General features: G+C 42.8%; 1 protein-coding gene across 1 annotated transcript in view; it reads right to left on the minus strand.

The window, feature by feature from the left end:
- Positions 1-351: 351 nt before the first annotated feature.
- PPP2CB (protein phosphatase 2 catalytic subunit beta) overlaps positions 352-19,650 on the minus strand; it is a 52,793-nt gene continuing 33,494 nt past the window's right edge. Inside the window, exons 3-7 of the mRNA XM_068233703.1 lie at positions 15,729-15,902; positions 8,539-8,628; positions 6,407-6,568; positions 4,439-4,557; positions 352-1,044 (exon numbers count right to left, since the gene is read on the minus strand). Of these exons, the coding sequence (XP_068089804.1) occupies positions 972-1,044; positions 4,439-4,557; positions 6,407-6,568; positions 8,539-8,628; positions 15,729-15,902 (618 nt within the window). The 3' untranslated portion in view covers positions 352-971. The remainder of the gene's footprint in view (positions 1,045-4,438; positions 4,558-6,406; positions 6,569-8,538; positions 8,629-15,728; positions 15,903-19,650) is intronic.

A 19,650-nucleotide genomic window follows, 5' to 3' on the forward strand; every position in this document is an offset into this window, starting at 1 on the left:
GGATCTCACAAGTGCGCTAGGAAGAGGGGTTTTATATGGAGTATCTCTCAGCCTAGTTAGCAGTCCTGATCGCTTATCTCTCTTTTGTTTCCTCTTGCTTCGCTTTCAGCGTGATTGGTTGAGCACGCGGTGGGTGACATTTTTCCACAACTATAGAATTAGCCTACAACGTAATGCAAGTTCTGTAATGATGAAGCTGCAGGGGTAGTATTTTGCTGTGTAGCAATGTGTAATTTTAATATAGCACTTTCGCTGAGATGGACAGCCATGTACCAAATGAAAATTGTGGTCAATCTATGTAAACCTAAAAACCGCATTCAGCCACATAACAGTCACAGCACACTGGAGGTCTACAGTTGAAAGTTTATTTGTTCAAATACACCAAAGGAGCAGCAAGCACTTTGACAAATATACAGAAAAACGTACATTAATGTTATGGCATACACTCAGGTCAAATTTCTCCAATGTATCTGTACGTTTGGGGAAAGAAAAAAAATGTACAATGGATGGTTAGCATGTGCATTTTGTTTAAAAATAACTCCAAATGGTATCTGTCATGCCAGCTTATCACTACAACTAAAATTTACAAAGTAGGTGCAAAGGGGATAAAGGCCTTGCAAGTTACCCTTTACTTGTTGAACAGTTCAGTAGGAAACATGACTTACAAATACAGCAGGCAAACTGACAAATGGACTGATTTGGTATTCTGAACTGCAGTCTCAAATTGTGCTAAATGCTTCATCAACAATATGGCACATTTTGGTCCATGATGGTTCTTAGCCTAATTGGGAATAGAAACTGGGAAATGCAAAGTGTATTTCTTAGATGGGAAAGGACACTGATGTTAAAGAATCCAAATTTTAAAATTTAAATATTTTGGTTTTTCTTTGTTGGTTTTCATGTCTATGTACAGACATCTTGTTTAAATGCAAAGTATAATTGCACAGATGAAGGCAATATGTAACAATTGCTTATAGGAAGTAGTCTGGAGTGCGTCGAGTAACATGCGGCTCTCCACGGCGAGGAGCTGGGTCAAACTGAAGGCTGCACAGAAACACAGAAATTATTATTAGCTTTTATTTATAAATGTACAAACATACAGTATTACACAGCACTGGCAACATACTATTTAGCACTGAAAGAAATCACTACCAAACAAACTATCAGGATGCTTTCATGCAAAACGGTCCGATTTTCCTTTGTTTACCTTCCAGAACTACTGCTATCTCATGCTGTTGGGTCTAGTTTGCAAGTAGAAATTAGAAAGCCTTTCCATTGAAATGAATAGTCTGTCTTCCTCTCTGTTACTTAGCATGTGTACACACAATTTTGATTGGCCATTCTTACTACTCCCATGTAGTATGACTGTCAACAGATTTTTTTTTTTTTAAATGCGATAACTAGCCTCCCCGGCGATATTGACGTGTATGCACGTCAATACAAAACATGCTGTGAACGGTATTGACGTCCATACATCTCAATACTCTCCTGCACCAGAGCTGTGGAGTTGTTACAAAAATCATCCGACTCCGACTCCTGAGTTCCTGAAACCTCCGACTCCAGGTACCCAATATGTCTCAGACTCCTTAGTCTAATACTTACCAGGGTTGTGGATTTGGTACAAAAATCACTTGACTCCGTTCATGAAACCTCCAACTCCAGGTACCCAAAATTGCTCCAACTCCTCGACATCAACTCTGACTTCACAGCCCTGTCCTGTATACTAGAGTGTTTCTCAACATTTTATTGGTATGTACCCCTTTTAACACCCTGTACTGACCAAGTACCCCCTAGCATAGTAAACATTATCACACGTACCCCTTGACAAATATATATTTAATCGTAGTACATGATAATTGGTTCTAAACAATTTCCAAGCATTTAATATTGCTTTTAAATTAGCTAAAATACTAATTTGGAGTTGTTTATATAAGGTTTGTAATTTTCTAAAAAACTCTAAATGTGTTATTCTTGGCTAAGTATATGAAGCCCGAGTACCCCCTGGAACCATCAGAAGTACCCCCTGGGGTACACCTGCCACACGTTGAGAACCTAGGCATGCTTGCCACATTTTGGCAATTTACAGCAACAAAGGTTATGAAAATTATTTGGTTCACTTTTTGCACAGAAATCCCAGGGAAATTGAACACCAGGGAGGTTACAGGCAAACTTTCATACTACATGGCCAATCAAAATTGGATGCTTGTAAGCACCCTTAAATAGAGCAACAAAAAATAAAACCGGGGGGGGGGGGGGGGGGGAATAAAGGCATTTTCTTCCATCCCCCTCCTTTACTGCGTACTACGTAGTTTAGTTGTGACATAGTGTACCTGTGCAGAGCGCTCCCGGCTGCAGTCAAAGACCCGCAGCATCTGTGCAGTTAGCCATGACCACCCGACCAGGATACCTTTGTTGCACAAAGGTATCCTTTAAGGTGCCCATACATCAGTTGATGTATGGGTAGATCTACCAGATCCCTCTCTGATCGAATTTGACTTCAGAGTGGGATTTGTTGCCTGCCCATACACTCTATACAGTTTTCCAATAGATTCAGCATGTAATATATCAGAATTTGGCCGAGCGCATCCAACTGCCTAGTCTAGAGCACTACCAAGCAGCCAGACAGCAGTGAGCTGTCAAGAAAAGTACCAATGGGTCGGGGGATATATTGCAATTTGTAAATGCAGTCCTAAACCTTTAGGGCCCGTTTCCACTAGACGCGTTGCTATGCGAAAACCACAATGCAAGGTAACTGCAACCAATTCACATCAATGGAATAGTTTCCACTGAGGCGAATTTACCTACGCGATCCGGCACAATGCAACTGGGGGGTGGGGGAGTCGGGATGGTTGGGGGAATTATGGACAGCTTGCTGCAGTTTTCCGCAGCATGCATCCGAGTCCCCATAGCCGACGATGGGAAGCCACATTACGCCACATCCGGTTGTACGGAAGACAACAGAAAGTACTTGCAGAGAGATGTGAGATGATGCGGCGATTGCCTCGCATCTAAAACACCAGTGGAAACAGGCCCTAAAAGAAGAATTATAGTTAAAGTCATAATGAGAGGGAATGGATGTTATACTTATGCCAATGCTATACTCATTAAATGCTACTAGGCATAAAAAATGCCTTAGGCGAGAATGGTCACCTAACACCGCCTTTAAGAGCCAGCATACCGAATATTGAGCAATACCCCAGTACATTGTTCTCCCCCACTCAACTCACCCACACAAAGCCAATTCGTTATGCGGAGCACATCTCCACCAAGCCCACCTACATAATCATACCATGTGCCTGCAAGTTTAACCACTTCAATACTGGACACAAAAAACCCTCAAGGACCAGAGCAGTTGTGACATTTTAGCTATGTCCCTATTCAATCAGCTACTACTTTATAACCACTTAATACTCCTATGTGATAGCTCAATGGGGAGGGGGTATTTTCTTTTGAGAATTGTATTTTCTATACTTTTTAACCTTTTGGCAGCGATTTTGTTTTTTGTGCGCTGCAGCTCCTCGTTTTACTGCCCCCCAGCAGGCTATAATGCAGTGTGGGGGTGCAGGGAGCGCTTTCATATTTACCTGTCCAGAAGCTGCATTGGCTCTCCTCTTCCTCCGAAGCAAGCACTGCAATGCCAACGTCATATTCTCTGTTCCGAATGGACCCAGAGGATGGTTGCAGCACTGCTTGGTGCTGGAAGAGGCTCTACCACCACAGAGTGGGGCTGCAATGCTGACACCATCCTCTGGGTTTCATCCCGTCATATCGTGATCGCAACCCAAAACGAGATGTCGGCATTGCAGTGCCCACTTCGGAAGAAGAGGAGAGCCAATGCAGCATCTGGACAGGTAAACATGAAAGCGCTCCCTGCGCCCACACTCTGCATTATAGCTGCTGAGGAGGCACACATTAAAACAACGTGCACTGCGCACACACACACCCTCCTTACCATACGATGAATACTATTTACAAACCTCCCGTAGGAGGAAGTTCCTTTTTTTTATTAAACCATTGGTCACCTCCCTTAAAAGACTCAACAAGGAAATTAGGGTTCAGGATAAATGGATAAGCGTACAAACCTTTGCACATGGTACAACCATTATCTGATTTGCTCTTACGTTTTAAATTTCATAGAAAAAAGGTAAGTTTGCATTGACATTTGCTTATGTGCCTACCAATTTGTTTCCTGCAGTAGTTATTTACCATGTTTCCCTTATAAAATTACCTATACTGTATATGTCATTGGCCAGAGGTTCCCAGCCATATGCATGTATACAAGCAAATGCACTGTAGAGTATAGAAATAGAATTACTGAGAGATTTAATACTCTTGCAATTGAAAACCAGTTTTCGAGGTGGCAGCTGAATGCATAGTTTAAGATTTTATATGCAGTATATTGGCATTTTCTTCTATTCCCTAGATTTAAGATACTTACAAGGAGTATTTAAGGGTGTCATCCAGTTCCATTATAGCTGCCTGATTTCCACAACGATAACAGTAATTAGGTGCACTGAATATAGTAACCACATTTCGGTCATGACACCAGTTGTAACCCTAAAAGTTAAAAGAGAAATATGAGAAAGTAATTGGGAACTTAAAAATGATATTTAAAGTTGTCTGAAACTCAGCATTTCTTCTTTGCTCTAAAGAAAGATTATTTACAGCCTTAACCTCTTGAGGACCATGGTGGTAAACCCCCCCTAGTGACCAGCCTAATTTTACCTTAATTGGCCACTGCAGCTTTAAGGCCAAGCTGCAGGGCCGTATACCTCTGCACACAAGTGATCCCCCCCCCCCTTTTCTCCCCACCAACAGAGCTCTCTGTTGGTGAGGTCTGATCGCCCCCCTTGTGTTTATTTATTTTTTTATAAATATTTGTTTGTGTTTTAAATATTTTTTGCCATTTTCTTTTTTTTTTTTTTTCTAAATCCCCTCCCTCCCCCCAGCCAATCACGGCGATCGACTGTCATAGGCTTCTGCCTATGAGAGCCGATCGCTCTCTTGTCCCCCATGGGGACAGCCGTGTCACACGGCTGTCCCCAGTGCAGCGCTGCTGCTGATCGCAGCGCTGCACATGTAAATACACGGCGGTTTCGCCATGTGACAGTCCCCCGAGCGGCGATCGCCGCTCGGAGACTGAAGGCGGAGCTCAGCTCCGCCCACCAAGCGGGCACCGTGCGCGCGATCTCCCGTAAACTGCTGCCCCAGGACTTTCCGCCAATTGGCGTTAGCTGGTCCTGGGGCTGCCGCCGCGGCCACGCCTACTGGCGTGACGCGGGCGGCAAGCGGTTAAAGGAATAGTCAGGCAAAAAAAAAAAAAAATGAGTTTCACTTACCTGGAGCTTCTACCAGCTCCATGCAGCCATCCTGTGCCCTTTGTAGTCACTCACTGCTGCTCCAGTCCCCCGTGGGAATGCGTAAAAATGTACGCAATGCGGCCCACCAACCCAGAGGTCGGCAAAAACGTAACTAGCTGGCGGCGGGGGACTGGAGCCTGACTATTCCTTTAAACATACTACCAGAAAAAAAAAAAAAAAAAAAATGTTTGTAGCAGAACAGCATTCAAACAGTTAAACAGCATTTTGTTTTGCAGTGGAAAGCTCCTTTAGATTATGAGCCACATCTGAAGAGGTGACAACATTATCTTTGGTTTACCTTCCGATGTTGATACAATTAGCTACAGCTAGCCACGTGCAGAAACAGAACTGCTTTGAGCTGACAGGCAGAGACAGATATATTATCACTAGATAGCTGCTATAATATACTAAAATCTATTAAAATGCAATGGCAGCTTTCAGAGCACATAAACTGTACTTGGAACCTTGTAATTTGTAAACAGGCAATATTTACTTGTGCACAAAAGCAAATATGGTAACTGTATGGGTAATAAAAAGTAGGAAAACACATTTTTACGACTGTCATGTCAGAGTTTTATTCCACTTTAACTTCTATTGCACAACAATGGTATAGCTAACTAGATGTGCACAGTAGCAGTGGCTGGATAGTGTAATGGTTAAGGGCTCTGCCTCTGACACAGGAGACTTGGGTTCGAATCTCAGCTCTGCCTGTGCAGTAAGCCAGCACCTATTCAGTAGGAGACCTTGGGCAAGACTCCCTAACACTGCTACTGCCCATAGAGCGTATCCTATTGGAAGCAGCTCTGGCGCTTTGAGTCTGCCAGGAGAAAAAGCACAAAATAAATGTTCTGTGTCTGTACAGTGACCTTTACTTGTATTATCTTAGCACAAATAATATACATTTCTATCTCAACCAACCCAACTCCCCCCACTGCGCTCAACACCACTGGTGCACAAAAAAAAGAAAAAAAAATGGCTATAGCTAACAAGCACCAATTAATGGCCATCAGTTCCTTGATATAAACTGGTTTTATTCCAGGACTTACCTCCATTACCAGCTGATGAGCACGTGACACCAAAGTGAGGCCATTGGCATGATTAAAGGTTTCAGAGATATCTTGACCAAAAGTGTAACCAGCACCTCTTGGAGAAATACCCCAGCCACCGCGATCATCTGGATCAGACCATAAAAGATCACACATGGGCCCCTAAAAAAGGAGAGGGAATGGAATAACTGTATAAGTATCTCTAAATAGGTGTTTTACAGCCCTGTAAATGCTACATTACATGTCTGAATTACAATATGCAAGAACCAACAATTTATAGTTTTCTAAGCATACTGAGTATTGCCTTTTCATTTACACACCTACCGTATTCTGTCCACAGAGGAAAAGTCTCTGTAATGATCTTAAAATGTATGTAGCTTAGTTTTTATATATTGTGCAATATAATTCCAAATATTTTCTGCTGCAATTAAACTGCATGGAAAGAAGTCCAGCTGCCGGTATACTGCAGTGGAGAAGCCTTTCACATAGGGGCAGGCATCAGTCGTGTAGGTTCAGCCCACATGTTCTAATGTCTGTGCAGTGAGTGGACTTGTAATTCCCATTTGCACAATGATTTCTTGCTACACAGGGAACACAAGGAAAGGCAAGATTCGAGTTACAGATTTTGCTAGATTTGTTCCTGTTCTGGCCATAGAATGGCAGGAAAAAAAGAAAAAAAAACCTGAAAAAATTTTCAACATGGAGCAGATGCACAGATCAAGGGATTCTAACTGGTTGATCTAAGAAACTGCTCCCATTCTGCACTTTGTTCCAAATTTAAACTTAATTCTTCATACTAGCAATATTAGCTAGACTCCTTTGGTGGCCATACATGGTACAATAAAAATGTTCAATTATCAAATGAAAGTTGAAAAAAAAATTTTCGATCAAGAAATTTGAACGATTATCCCGTTTTTTCGAGAAAAATCAGATTGAACATGCTGGAAAAATCTTTATATTCGATCTAACGGAATAATCAAACTAAATTATCTAATAATAAAAGAAAAATTGTACCATGTATGGCCACCCTTAGTCTAATACTTACCAGGGCTGTGGATCTGGTACAAAAATCACCCGACCCAGACTCCTCAGTTTGTGAAACCACCGACTCCTTGACTCCGACTCCAACACAGACTCCACAGCCCTGGCATACAGGCAGTCCCAGACAGTTTCGAACGAGATTGGAACTATTGCTGTTTGCCCCTTTTGTGCCTTATCTATGCTTCCTGTGCCCCTTTTTGGCCTTCAGGACCTTCTGTGCCATCCAGACAGTCCCAGTTTGTAAGTACAGGTTGTCTAACTTGGCAGCTCCCTGTATTCTGTCCTTCTAGCAGATTGCAATGCACTATTTTTTCAGATTTCCTAACTACCACATGAAAAATGCTTGGGATGGGAAATTATTAGACGTACTTTGAAGTGACTGGCTCAGGAAGTTAATGTCAATGGAGTGTTTGAGCCCTAGTTCAATAACACATTAATAATTCATTTTGTTTGTATTAAAATTACACATTTTCATTATTTAAATGCTTTAATTAAACGTTTGTTTTGCAAACAAAATAAAAAAAATGCAGCAAATAAATAGTGCTGCTGCTTTGCTTGCTCATTCTCTTATCCAACCCCCAGTGGTTCCACCTATGGTAGATACAAAGGTAATTCTGTCTACATAAAAGAATGGATTCACGGTATCTACCCTCAGAAATCAAGCCTACCTACTGATTGACTTCCCCTACACAGTTAGTAGGGAGGTGTGGTCAAGCAAGAAAGGAGTCACAGCCTGCTAAATGACCACATCACTGGAGTAACCATGTTAATAATGGGGTACAGTGTTCTCCCCAGTATTTTTTTCTAGCTGGGTGGTATGAAAAAGTAGCCGGGTGGGGTGAGATGAGAGAATGCCGGGTGCTTACCAAAACTAACCGGATGGAGCACCTGGCTAAAAGGGCCTGGGGAGAACAGTGGTGTATAGTTTTCATTGACGTGCATGGTTAATATTTGTAGCTGCTAGACTGCTTAACATTTTGCCATGCAATTTCTGCTCTTCCGTAAAGGCTCCTTTGCCCAATATGAATGAAGTACAGTACCTTAATTCTGCCACAATTCACAAGTGACATGTAAAAAAATACAATATTTACCTCATGAGGAACTTCCTGTAAGCGATCCAAAGCACGGATGTGATCCAGCGTATCAATAGATGGAGAGAGACCTCCATGGAGACAGAAAATCTGAAACAAAATACAAACTACACTTATTTAAAAGGGTACATGATCAAAGTTTATTCTTTTGTAGATGGAACTGGCGAGTAAAAAGCTTGAAAATCTAGTTTAATACAGTAATGTGTTGTAAAAGAGAATATTTCACTTCAAATACCCAATCAGGCTTTAAAATATAATGGATTGTTTGAAGACCATATATGCAATATGAAATTTTTATTTTATATTTTTATAGCAGGTCTGGCAGTCCAAATGAAAAAAAAATAACTTTGCCTGGAGTAAAGTTATGTGCACAAACTAGATGGAGCTTGCCCAAGGCAGCCAATCGGGGCCGTCTCACCAAGAATTGAATGTATCTACAGTGGTGTGGAAAACTATTTGCCCCCTTCCTGATTTCTTATTCTTTTGCATGTTTGTCACACTTAAATGTTTCTGCTCATCAAAAACCGCTACCTATTAGTCAAAGATAACATAATTGAACACAAAATGCAGTTTTAAATGATGGTTTTTATTATTTAGTGAGAAAAAAAACCTCCAATTCTACATGGCCCTGTGTGAAAAAGTGATTGCCCCCCTTGTTAAAAAATAACTTAACTGTGGTTTATCACACCTGAGTTCAATTTCTGTAGTCACCCCCAGGCCTGATTACTGCCACACCTGTTTCAATCAAAAAATCACTTAAAGAGAACCCGAGGTGGGTTTGAAGAATATTATCTGCATACAGAGGCTGGATCTGCCTATACAGCCCAGCCTCTGCTGCTATCCCAAACCCCCCTAAGGTCCCCCTGCACTCTGCAATCCCTCATAAATCACAGCCATGCTGCTGACAAACAGCTTGTCAGAGCTGGCTGTGTTTATCTCTATAGTGTCAGTCTGCTGCTCTCCCCGCCTCCTGCAGAACTCCGGTCCCCGCCTGCATCCCTTCCCTCCCTGCTGATTGGAGGGAAGGGACGGGGGCAGGGACCGGAGCTATGCAGGAGGCGGGGGAGCAGCTGAGACTGACACTACAGGTGTAAACACAGCCTCATAGCACGGCTGTGATTTATGAGGGATTGCAGAGTGCAGGGGGACCTTAGGGGGGTTTGGGATAGCAACAGAGGCTGGGCTGTATAGGCAGATCCAGCCTCTGTATGCAGATAACATTCTTTAAACACACCTCGGGTTCTCTTTAAATAGGAGCTATCTGACACAGAGAAGCAGACCAAAAGCACCTCAAAAGCTAGACATCATGCCAAGATCCAAAGAAATTCAGGAACAAATGAGAACAAAAGTACTGTAATAGAGATCAGTCTGGTAAAGGTTATAAAGCCATTTCTAAAGCTTTGGGACTCCAGCGAACCACAGTGAGAGCCATTATCCGCAAATGGCAAAAACAGGGAACAGTGATGAACCTTCCCAGAAGTGGCCGGCCGACCAGAATTACCCCAAGAGCGCAGAGAAAACTCATCCGAGAGGCCACAAAAGACCCCAGGACAACATCTAAAGAATTGCAGGCCTCACTTGCCTCAATTAAGGTCAGTGTTCACGACTCCACCATAAGAAAGAGACTGGGCAAAAACGGCCTGCAGGGCAGATATACAAGGCGCAAACCACTTTTAAGCAAGAAGAACATTAAGGCTCGTCTCAATTTTGCTAAAAAAAATCTCAATGATTGCCAAGACTTTGGGGAAAATACCTTGTGGACCGACGAGACAAAAGTTGAACTTTTTGGAAGGTGCGTGTCCCGTTACATGTGGCGTAGAAGTAATACAGCATTTCAGCAAAAGAACACCATACCAACAGTAAATTATGGTAGTGGTAGTGTGATGGTCTGGGGTTGTTTTGCTGCTTCCGGACCTGGAAGGTTTGCTGTGATAGATGGAACCATGAATTCTACGGTCTACCAAAAAATCCTGAAGGAAAATGTCCGGCCATCTGTTCGTCAACTCAAGCTGAAGCGATCTTGGGTGCTGCAGCAGGACAATGACCCAAAACACACCAGCAAATCCACCTCTGAATGGCTGAAGTAAAACAAAATGAAGACTTTGGAGTGGCCTAGTCAAAGACCTGACCTGAATCCTATTGAGATGTTGTGGCATGACCTTAAAAAGGCGGTTCATGCTAGAAAACCCTCAAATAAAGCTGAATTACAACAATTCTGCAAAGATGAGTGTGCCAAAATTCCTCCAGAGCGCTGTAAAAGACTCGTTGCAAGTTATCGCAAACGCTTGATTGCAGTTATTGCTGCTAAGGGTGGCCCAACCAGTTATTAGGTTCAGGGGGAAATTTCTTTTTCACACAGGGCCATGTAGGTTTTAAGTTTTTTTTCTTACTAAATAATAAAAACCATCATTTAAAACTGCATTTTGTGTTCAATTATGTTATCTTTGACTAATAGTTAATGGTTTTTGATGAGCAGAAACATTTAGGTGTGACAAACATGCAAAAGAATAAGAAATCAGGAAGGGGGCAAATAGTTTTCACACCACTGTATAGGTACAGGCTGGATCTTTAAGATACAATGACCTCCAAGCACACTGTCGACCTGTCACTTCATCTACAATGCCACTGCCCCTCCTAACTTTCCCATAGCAACAGTAAGCATCGTTCTGGTATGCCAGTGCAATGTGACTGTTTAGCACTCATTCCCCACAGGACTGAGCTTGATCCTGACAGGTGACGCCTATAATGCAGGTGTATGCACTTGTACACTGGGAAATTAGATTACAAACAGAAAAGGAAGAAATGTGTCCTCTGCAAATAGGTGATACTGATCTCCAAATGACCTAATTTCGCTGGCCTAAACCATTAGGTATAGCTGGAGAAGTGGTACAAGGACTTTGCCTTGGGGTAGTCCAAAACTAAGTGAACAAGGATAGGAATGGATGCAGAAGTGGAAAACACTAAATGTCTTTCCAGAGATGTAGGAGGAGAGTCAAGAGCAAGTAAGGTCATGGATACCTACAGATAGTCTGAAAAGGTGGTTAACGATGCTGAAGACAGACGAGTATGGAGTAGTAGCCTTTGCATTTTGAAGTTAATAGATCATAAGCCGTACAAAAGCAGTAGGTCATAAGTTGAAGTTATGAAGGCAGATTCAGCTAAATGTGAAGGTTCATACCAGATTGAAGGTGATCAATCAGTAAGTAAGCAAAAAAACAAACAAAACCACAATGTATACTTCAGTGAGTGATATGAATGCTCATCAGTTAGGAAGTGAAAAGCAGTAGACTCATGGAAGCTGAATCCTTGGGTGACAGCTTACATAATCAAGATTCTAACAAGTGAAAGCGTAAATGTAAATGAAAGAATCCAAAATCAGGAGGAAAACATGTCTTTATAACTTATCCAAGACAATTATTACAATATTGTTTTGAGTGACAAAACCCTAACATAAAGAAGAAGGGTAATCCCCCTTCACCAGGGTGGATGATAATGCAAAGCAGAAGGAACAGAAGTGCCAAAATAATAAAATCAAAATATTAAAATGTTTAAAAAGTGCTTGGGGGGCAGTGGTGGGCTTACCCTCTATAAGCAGACACTGGAAAATGTCTATTTCAAAAATAGGTTTTATTGGTACACTCCAATGGGGCTGCAACGCGTTTCGCAGGCGTAGACCCGCTTCCTCAGGCAAAACAAATAGGAGTACACAACAGTATCAGGTTCAGGATACACTTGGCACCAGTGTATCTATTTTTGAAATAGACTTTTTACCAGTGTCTGCTTATAGGGGGCAAGCCCACCACTGCCCCCTAAGCACTTTTTAAACATTTTGATTTTATTCTTTTGGTGCCTCTGTTCCTTCTGCTTTGCATTAAAACCCTAACATGTAGCTCGCTAAAATTAGGTAACCATAATCATAACTAGATCAAAGCTTGTGGTGCGCCCAACAACCGGGGCTTATATCACCATGGCACATACAGTTATATAAATTTTGTTTCCACTAGTTCAGATTTCCTCATATTTAAATGGTAGCTATCAGGGGAAAAGCTAGACATTTACCTCAGTAATAGTCCTGGATATTCCAGAGGCTACCCTAATCCTCACCATGCTGGGACCCTCTGAACATGGGTTTGTCGAATAAGTTCTTGCTCCTGTCTTATCTGTATAGGAACGAGCGTGCCTGTACTGAAAGGGCTCAGTTACAGCCCACACCTGCACAGTAGCACAAAGCCTCTGGTGTATGTTTTTTTCCCTCCATGCACAAGCGGCTCTGTGCTACTGTGCAGGCCGCACTTCCACCTGTGCAGTATGGCTGCGCTTGTAAGATGGGCAGGAGCATGACCACAAAGAAGAAGAGAGTGTCCTGGCGAACAGGGGTGGAGGAGGATCGGAAAAGCCTCTAGGTCATCCAGAGGCTTCTCTCTACTGAGGTATATACTGTTTATTTCCCACAGTTTAACCTCTTGAGGACCGCCCCTCAGCCAGCCAATCAGCGCGTTCAGCTGTCATAGGCTTCAGCCAATGACAGCGGATCACTTTTGTTCAGCCCAGGGGGGCAGCCATGTCACAAGGCTGTCCCCAGTACTGCGCTGCCGTAGATCGCATCGCTGTACATAGTAAATAGATGGCAGTTTCACCATCTAACAGTCTCCTAGCGGTGATCGCCGCTGGGAGACTGATGGCGGAGCTCCGTCATTCCAGCAGGATCCCCTATGTCCGCCCGCAGCCGTTCACGCCAATTGGCATGGAGTGGCCCTGAGGCTGCTGCGCTGCTCATGCCAATCGGCATAGAGCAGTCGCAAAGTAGTTAAAAACATACAGGTATGTTTCGGTATCTAGCTTGACCACATGTACATTGTGCAAAGGAATAATAAACTGAACTGTGTGCTGTTTTGGAGAAATGTGATTGGCTCCATTTAAAAAGTACTGTTTAGTAGTTGAATCTGCCTTAAAAGGGGTTCTCCGGTACAAAAAAAAAACCAAACAAAAAAAACTGGACACTTACCTGGGGCTTCTATCGGCCCCCTGCAACTGTAATGTCCCGCGCCATCCTCCTCCGATGTGCTGTTCTCACGCTAATTATTCGTCTAAGTAGACTAATAGAACTGCGGCTGCGCGGCCGTGAGCTTACTGCGCAGGAGCAGCTCTATTCATCTAGTTAGAAGAATAATTAGCCAGGTGCCGGTGGGGGAACTGTGCATCGGAGGAGGACAGCGCAGGACATTACAGCTGCAGGGGGCCGACAGAAGCCCCAGGTAAGTGTCAGGTTTAGTTTCTTTTTATGTACCGGAGAACTCCTTTAAAGTACTCTTTCGTTGGTATTGGTTTCCAGCTAGGCTGGATCAGGTCTTTGTTTTAGAGGATGTGGTTTTAAAGGTAGTTTTTTTTTTTTTTTTTTTTTTTTTTTTTTTTTTTTTACACACCTTTTGGTCCTGCACCATGCTAACTCGCTTTTGGTTTTGGGTTTAAAACAAATGCCTAGAAATCCTTGGTATTCACTTTTGCATTTCAAAATAAAAACCCCTGAACAAATCCCAACAAATCTTGACTAATTTTATTTTTGTTGCAGCAAAACAAACAATAGCTAGATCCTGGAAGAAACAACTGGTAACTTTTATTGAAGTTAAGAACGGAGCTGCAATACACTGGTCGACTGCCACCACATCGACCAACAGATAGATCCCTCTCTAATCGAATATGATCAGAGACAGATCTAATGGCTGCCCATACACTGCAAACAGATTTTGTATCAATTTCAGCATTAAATTGATTCACAACCTGTGGAACTGCTGCTGCTGCCGCCTGCCCAGTGTGCCCCCCCAGGCTGCAGTAATACATTACCTGTCCGCTGGCGCAAGTCCCCACAGTCTCATTTCTTCCAGCGTACTCCTCCATCTTCGCTTCACTTCCTCTCAGTGTCCCGTCCTGTCACAAGCAGAAAGTTCAAACAGTAGAGCGCCCTCTACTGTTTGAACTTTGCTTTCTCACAGGATGGGACACCCACAGGAAGTGAAGAGAAGCCGCCGGAAGAAGTGAGAGACTGCAGGAACCAGGGAACTCACGCCGGCCAGAAAGGTCATGTATTGCTGCCGATATGCGTCGGCCATCTCCGTATTGAATGCCGCTAATGGCGCGCTCCCAATCCGTCGGCGATCAAGCTAAATTTCCCGCCTGAGCAAATCGACAAATCAATCGATCGATTTGGGGTGGAATTCGGTCAATTGGTCCGCGTTTGCGTTATCGATTTCACAGCAGATTCGATCACAGTAATCGAATTTGCTGTCTATCGGTGGGAAATTGCAATAGTGTTTGGGAACCTTAAGAGTAGACTGCCTCTATGGTCCAAGGAGAATGGCTAGATTCCATAAAATCTGGGACCCATGGCAAAGATTCATTGAACAATAATACAGAATACTCTCTGAGATACAAAATGGCAGAAAGAAAAAAGGCAATCGGGCTAGCGGAGACAGGTTAACAACCATTTTCTTCTTTTTCCTTTTTTCCCCCTCTCTTTTCTTTAATTCTATTGTTTTTCTTTCGTTCTGATTTTTACATGTTTTCTTGATCTGTTTTCAGACTCAGGATTTTGATCTGAACTTAAATAAACTGTAACAGTTCAATCACACCTAATGAGACACTTAAAATGTTATTTTACATTAACTTGACAAGAGGCACAATTAGAATATAAAAAGTGCAATGTTCTTTTCAGAATTTTTTTCTAGCCTGATGGCATGAAAAAGTAGCCAGGTGGGGCACGATGGGGGAATGCAGGGCTGGTGCAACTCTCCTTACAGAATAGAAGGAGGATGAGAAGGAGATAGCCGGGTGCTCACCAAAATTAGCCAGGTGGATCACCCGGCTAAAAGAGCCTGGGGAGAACACAGAAGTGTCATTTTTTTCTATTTCGATTTTTATTATTATTATTTGTACATGATTGTGATTGTCATTGATATAATATGATGATGTTCTGCAACCTTACTAACTTTGTTATGTTTAAATTTTTAATAAGCATTTTGAAATAGAAAAGTTCGGTTTAGTATCATTAATTGAATTAAACTAGGATTTCTAGCAAGTATGAAATACAGCCGCATTCGCTTTGCTAGTGTTTGTGGTTCATTCACAAACAGCAACAACAAAAACAAAAAAAAACAAAAAACACTAAAATTACAGAGTATACATAATATACATACCTGGCCATCAACTAAAGCTGTTAATGGTAAGTAGTCAAATAGATCTGTAAAATACTTCCATACGTTTGCATTTCCATACTTTCGTAGGCACTCATCATAAAAACCATAAACTTGAGTGATTTGTCGACTCTCATGATTCCCTCTCAATATTGTAATGCGCTCTGGGTAACGGACCTAAGGGAGGAAAAAAAAAAAAGGTAAAGTACATTTTTCACATTTCATCTGTATAGATGTATGTCTGAACAATGGCATAAAGCCCCAGTTCGCCTGCCAAGATTTTTAGGAGGGAGTTGAATAGTGAACTATGACATTCCACACACTTTAGTTTTTGTTGGTGCAGTTTCAGAGAAAATCCCCATGTAAAAGCTTTTGGTTTAATGGAGAAAGGTACCCTAGCTAGATCGTATACAGCCACCACATGCACCACTGTCACATGTTTACATACTACCTCTTGGTGACCAGCACTGCAGTTACAGCAGATTAGCTGCAGTGCTGGCCACAAAACCAATTAAAAGCAGAGTGAGGAGGTGGTATGGTTCAGGGGATATGTGTTTATAAGGTTAGGGTCCGTTTCTAGTGATGGTGGGTGAATTGCTAATAAATCTGGAGTGCACACAAATTTGTTGCAAACTGAATACTACTTGAAAATGGTGCAATAAAATGCACTTCCTGCTGATCTTCACCGGCAAAATTCCAAGCGGCATTCAATTTCCATTACATTTGGAAGCAATTCGGGAACATTACAATTTTCTGTTTCAATATAGCTTTATTGATAATACAAGAGTACAACAGCTTATAATGAACATTACCATTTTCTAAACCAAGTTTACTTATTGGCTTGTGTCATGGCAGGCATTAACCACTTTATACCCCCCTAGTGACCAGGCCATTTTTTTTAATTCAGGACTTCACAACTAACGGTTTATTGCTTGTTCATACAGCTTAGCACCCAAATGGATTTTACCTCCTTTTCATCTCACAAATAGAGCTTTCTTTTGGTGTTATTTGATTGCTGCTGCTATATGTAGGTCTTAAAAAAAAAAAAAAACGCTATTTAAAATAGGACTATGATACTACACTACACTACACATACATAGGCATATGCCTATGATAGGGATTAGCTTGTGATCCCCTCTGAGGGACAGTTAAAGGGAACCTTAACTGAACGGGGGGGTAAAGAGTTTTACTTACCTGGGGCTATTACCAGCCCCCTGCAGCAGTCCTGCGCCCTCGGCGCCGCTCTGTAATCCTCTGGTCCCCCGCTGTCACTTAGTTTCGTTTTTGACGACTCACCAGTCTCCGGCCACCATGCATATTATTGGACACATTCACCAATGCAATTAGCGCTATTGCGGACCGCAACGCGTACAAAAATACGCGTTGCCGCATATCTACGCATGCGGAATGCGGCAACGCGTATTTTTGTACGCGTTGCGGTCCGCAATAGCGCTAATTGCATTGGTGAATGCGTCCAATAATACGCATGGCGGCCGGCGACTGGTGAGTCGTCAAAAACGAAACTAAGTGACAGCGGGGGACCAGAGGATTCCAGAGCGGCGCCGAGGGCACAGGACTGCTGCAGGGGGCTGGTAATAGCCCCAGGTAAGTAAAACTCTTTACCCCCCGTTCAGTTAAGGTTCCCTTTAAGTGGCAAGGCAAGATCAAAGCGCTATAGAAATTTTTTTTTAATTATAGATCTAATGAACAGCCGTGCCGACGCTGACTGCAGGCTGGCAGGCTGATCACTGTTCCACCGCTGTGTTTACAGACGGGAGCTCGCCCTTGTACGCACTCCTGTCTAATATCTCATCTCTCGCGAGATGACACCATATGGCGGTGCAGAGGAACAACAGAGCCTCTCTGCAGCTGCCATATGGCGTTAGGTGGTCTTAAAAAGGATAATAGGATAGAGTGAATCCTCTCAGTGGTTTAATTTTTAATAGAGATGACCAAGAAGATGATAATTTTCACAGTTAATGCAAACTGTTGCAATTCTGGCACCTTGGAAATGGGCCATTCAAATGCCGTTGCTGCTGACTTGGATTGGTCTACTTCCAAGCTCCTTGCAGGAATATTTAAATCAACTGTGAAAATTAGCATCCCAATGATTAATAAAACAATTGTCATCTCAGCAAAGTAATGCTTATTAATCTTGCAATGCACACAAAAAAAAAGCTTTGAGCATTGTTAAAGAGACTAAAAGAATGTTCAGCCTTATTTCCTCTATCCTATAAGTTCCTATACCTGTTCTAATGTGGTCTGTCTTACTGCAGCCTTTCCTAGTTGCACAGTCGCTGTAATATCTCTGTTATCTAATCTATTCTTCTTTTCTTTGTCAGCTCAGGCAAGAATGTGCTGCTCTGCTTGTGATAGGGAGAAGCTATACACACCCTCTCCACGCCCCTTGCAGGCTCTGTATGTGTCACAGACTGAGCTTCTCTGAGCCTATCACAAGCTGGTTAGCAGCCATGTCTTGTTTGTAAACACTGCCTAAAACTGGCAATTACAAGCCAGGATTGCAGCAGGGAGTGGCAGAAACAGCACAGAGGTGCCCAGGAGAACATGATGAATAGAATGGTATGCTTTTTATTGTAAGAATTTTAGAGTACAGATTCTCTTTAATGATGTAAAATATATCCATTTAAAACTTGGGAGCTTGAACTAAGAGCACAAAAGCCTTTTCGGTATACATGAACAAATTATTGTTTTAGATAGTCCGGTTTTTATTGCTCTGTAGATTCTTGTTGGGTTAATTTAACGTATTCTCCATCACTAAAGCCTCGTACACACATCCAACTATAGGCGTTTGAAACTATTATTCCAGTAGGTATTGCCCAACTATCGTTGGTAAAAATGTGCAAAGCAACCAATGACCAATGAGCCAAGTTGTTCCAAAAGTTCAATCCAACCTGCCGGATTTCGTTAATAAAGTGAGCCCCTCTGAGGGACAATTAGTAACATGACAATATACTCTGTACAGCGCTGTGTAATATGTCGGCGCTATATACATAAGTAGATAAATAATAATAATATTCATATATGCCATATACGTTCTAGAATGTATGAGACTGACCCTTTAAGGCCCCTTTCACAGACTGCTGAATTGCACGTTTGCTGAGCAGCTCAGCCCTGATTTGCCACCTGCCAGTGCAATTTTAAGCGGAACTGAAAATGAACAATGTCCCGCACCGGTCCTCAACGATCCTCCATTCCCCTGCTGCGATGCAGCTGTAAGTCAATGGCAACTGCACCTGCGCGGCCCAGGCCACGTATATCCTTGTTCGCGTTCCCGTCCACAATAGCATCCTGCGCAGTTGCAGGACGCTATTGCGGACTGGAATGCAAACAAGTATACGCGTGGCCAGGGCCGTGCAGGCATAGTTGCCATCTACTTACAAGTCGGTGGAAACAAAAATGCAGCAGGGCGGGGGATCGTTGAGGACCAGCACGGGACAGGGCGGCTGCAAGGGGCTGGCAGAAGCTACAGGTAAGTGAAACTTTTTTTTTTTGTTAATCTTCAGTTCCGCCTTAAAGGGAACCTAAACTGAGAGGGATATGGATGTTTCCTATTAAGCAACTGGCAGGCCTGCTGATCTCTTTAGCTGCAGTAGTGGCTGAATCACACACCTGAAACAAGTATGCAGCTAATCCAGTCTGACTTCAGTAAGAGCACCTGATCTGCATGCTTGTTGAGGGGGCTGTGGCTAAGGGCCCGTTTCCACCTGCGCGGAAACGGGCTGAATCCGCAGAGTTTCCCAGCAGGCAAATCGCTTGGGGGAAACTGCCATAGGAAATAATGGCGCCGCCGGCCGAATCGCTTGCCCTAGCGATTCGGCCGACATTGCCCTCAGTTTTCGCATGGGAGGCAGTGAATCCCATAGCCGTGGCTTCTGGGATTCGTCTGCGTACCCGCAGACCTGGA

This window comes from Hyperolius riggenbachi, chromosome 1 (assembly GCF_040937935.1).
Source record: "Hyperolius riggenbachi isolate aHypRig1 chromosome 1, aHypRig1.pri, whole genome shotgun sequence".
NCBI lineage: Eukaryota > Metazoa > Chordata > Amphibia > Anura > Hyperoliidae > Hyperolius > Hyperolius riggenbachi.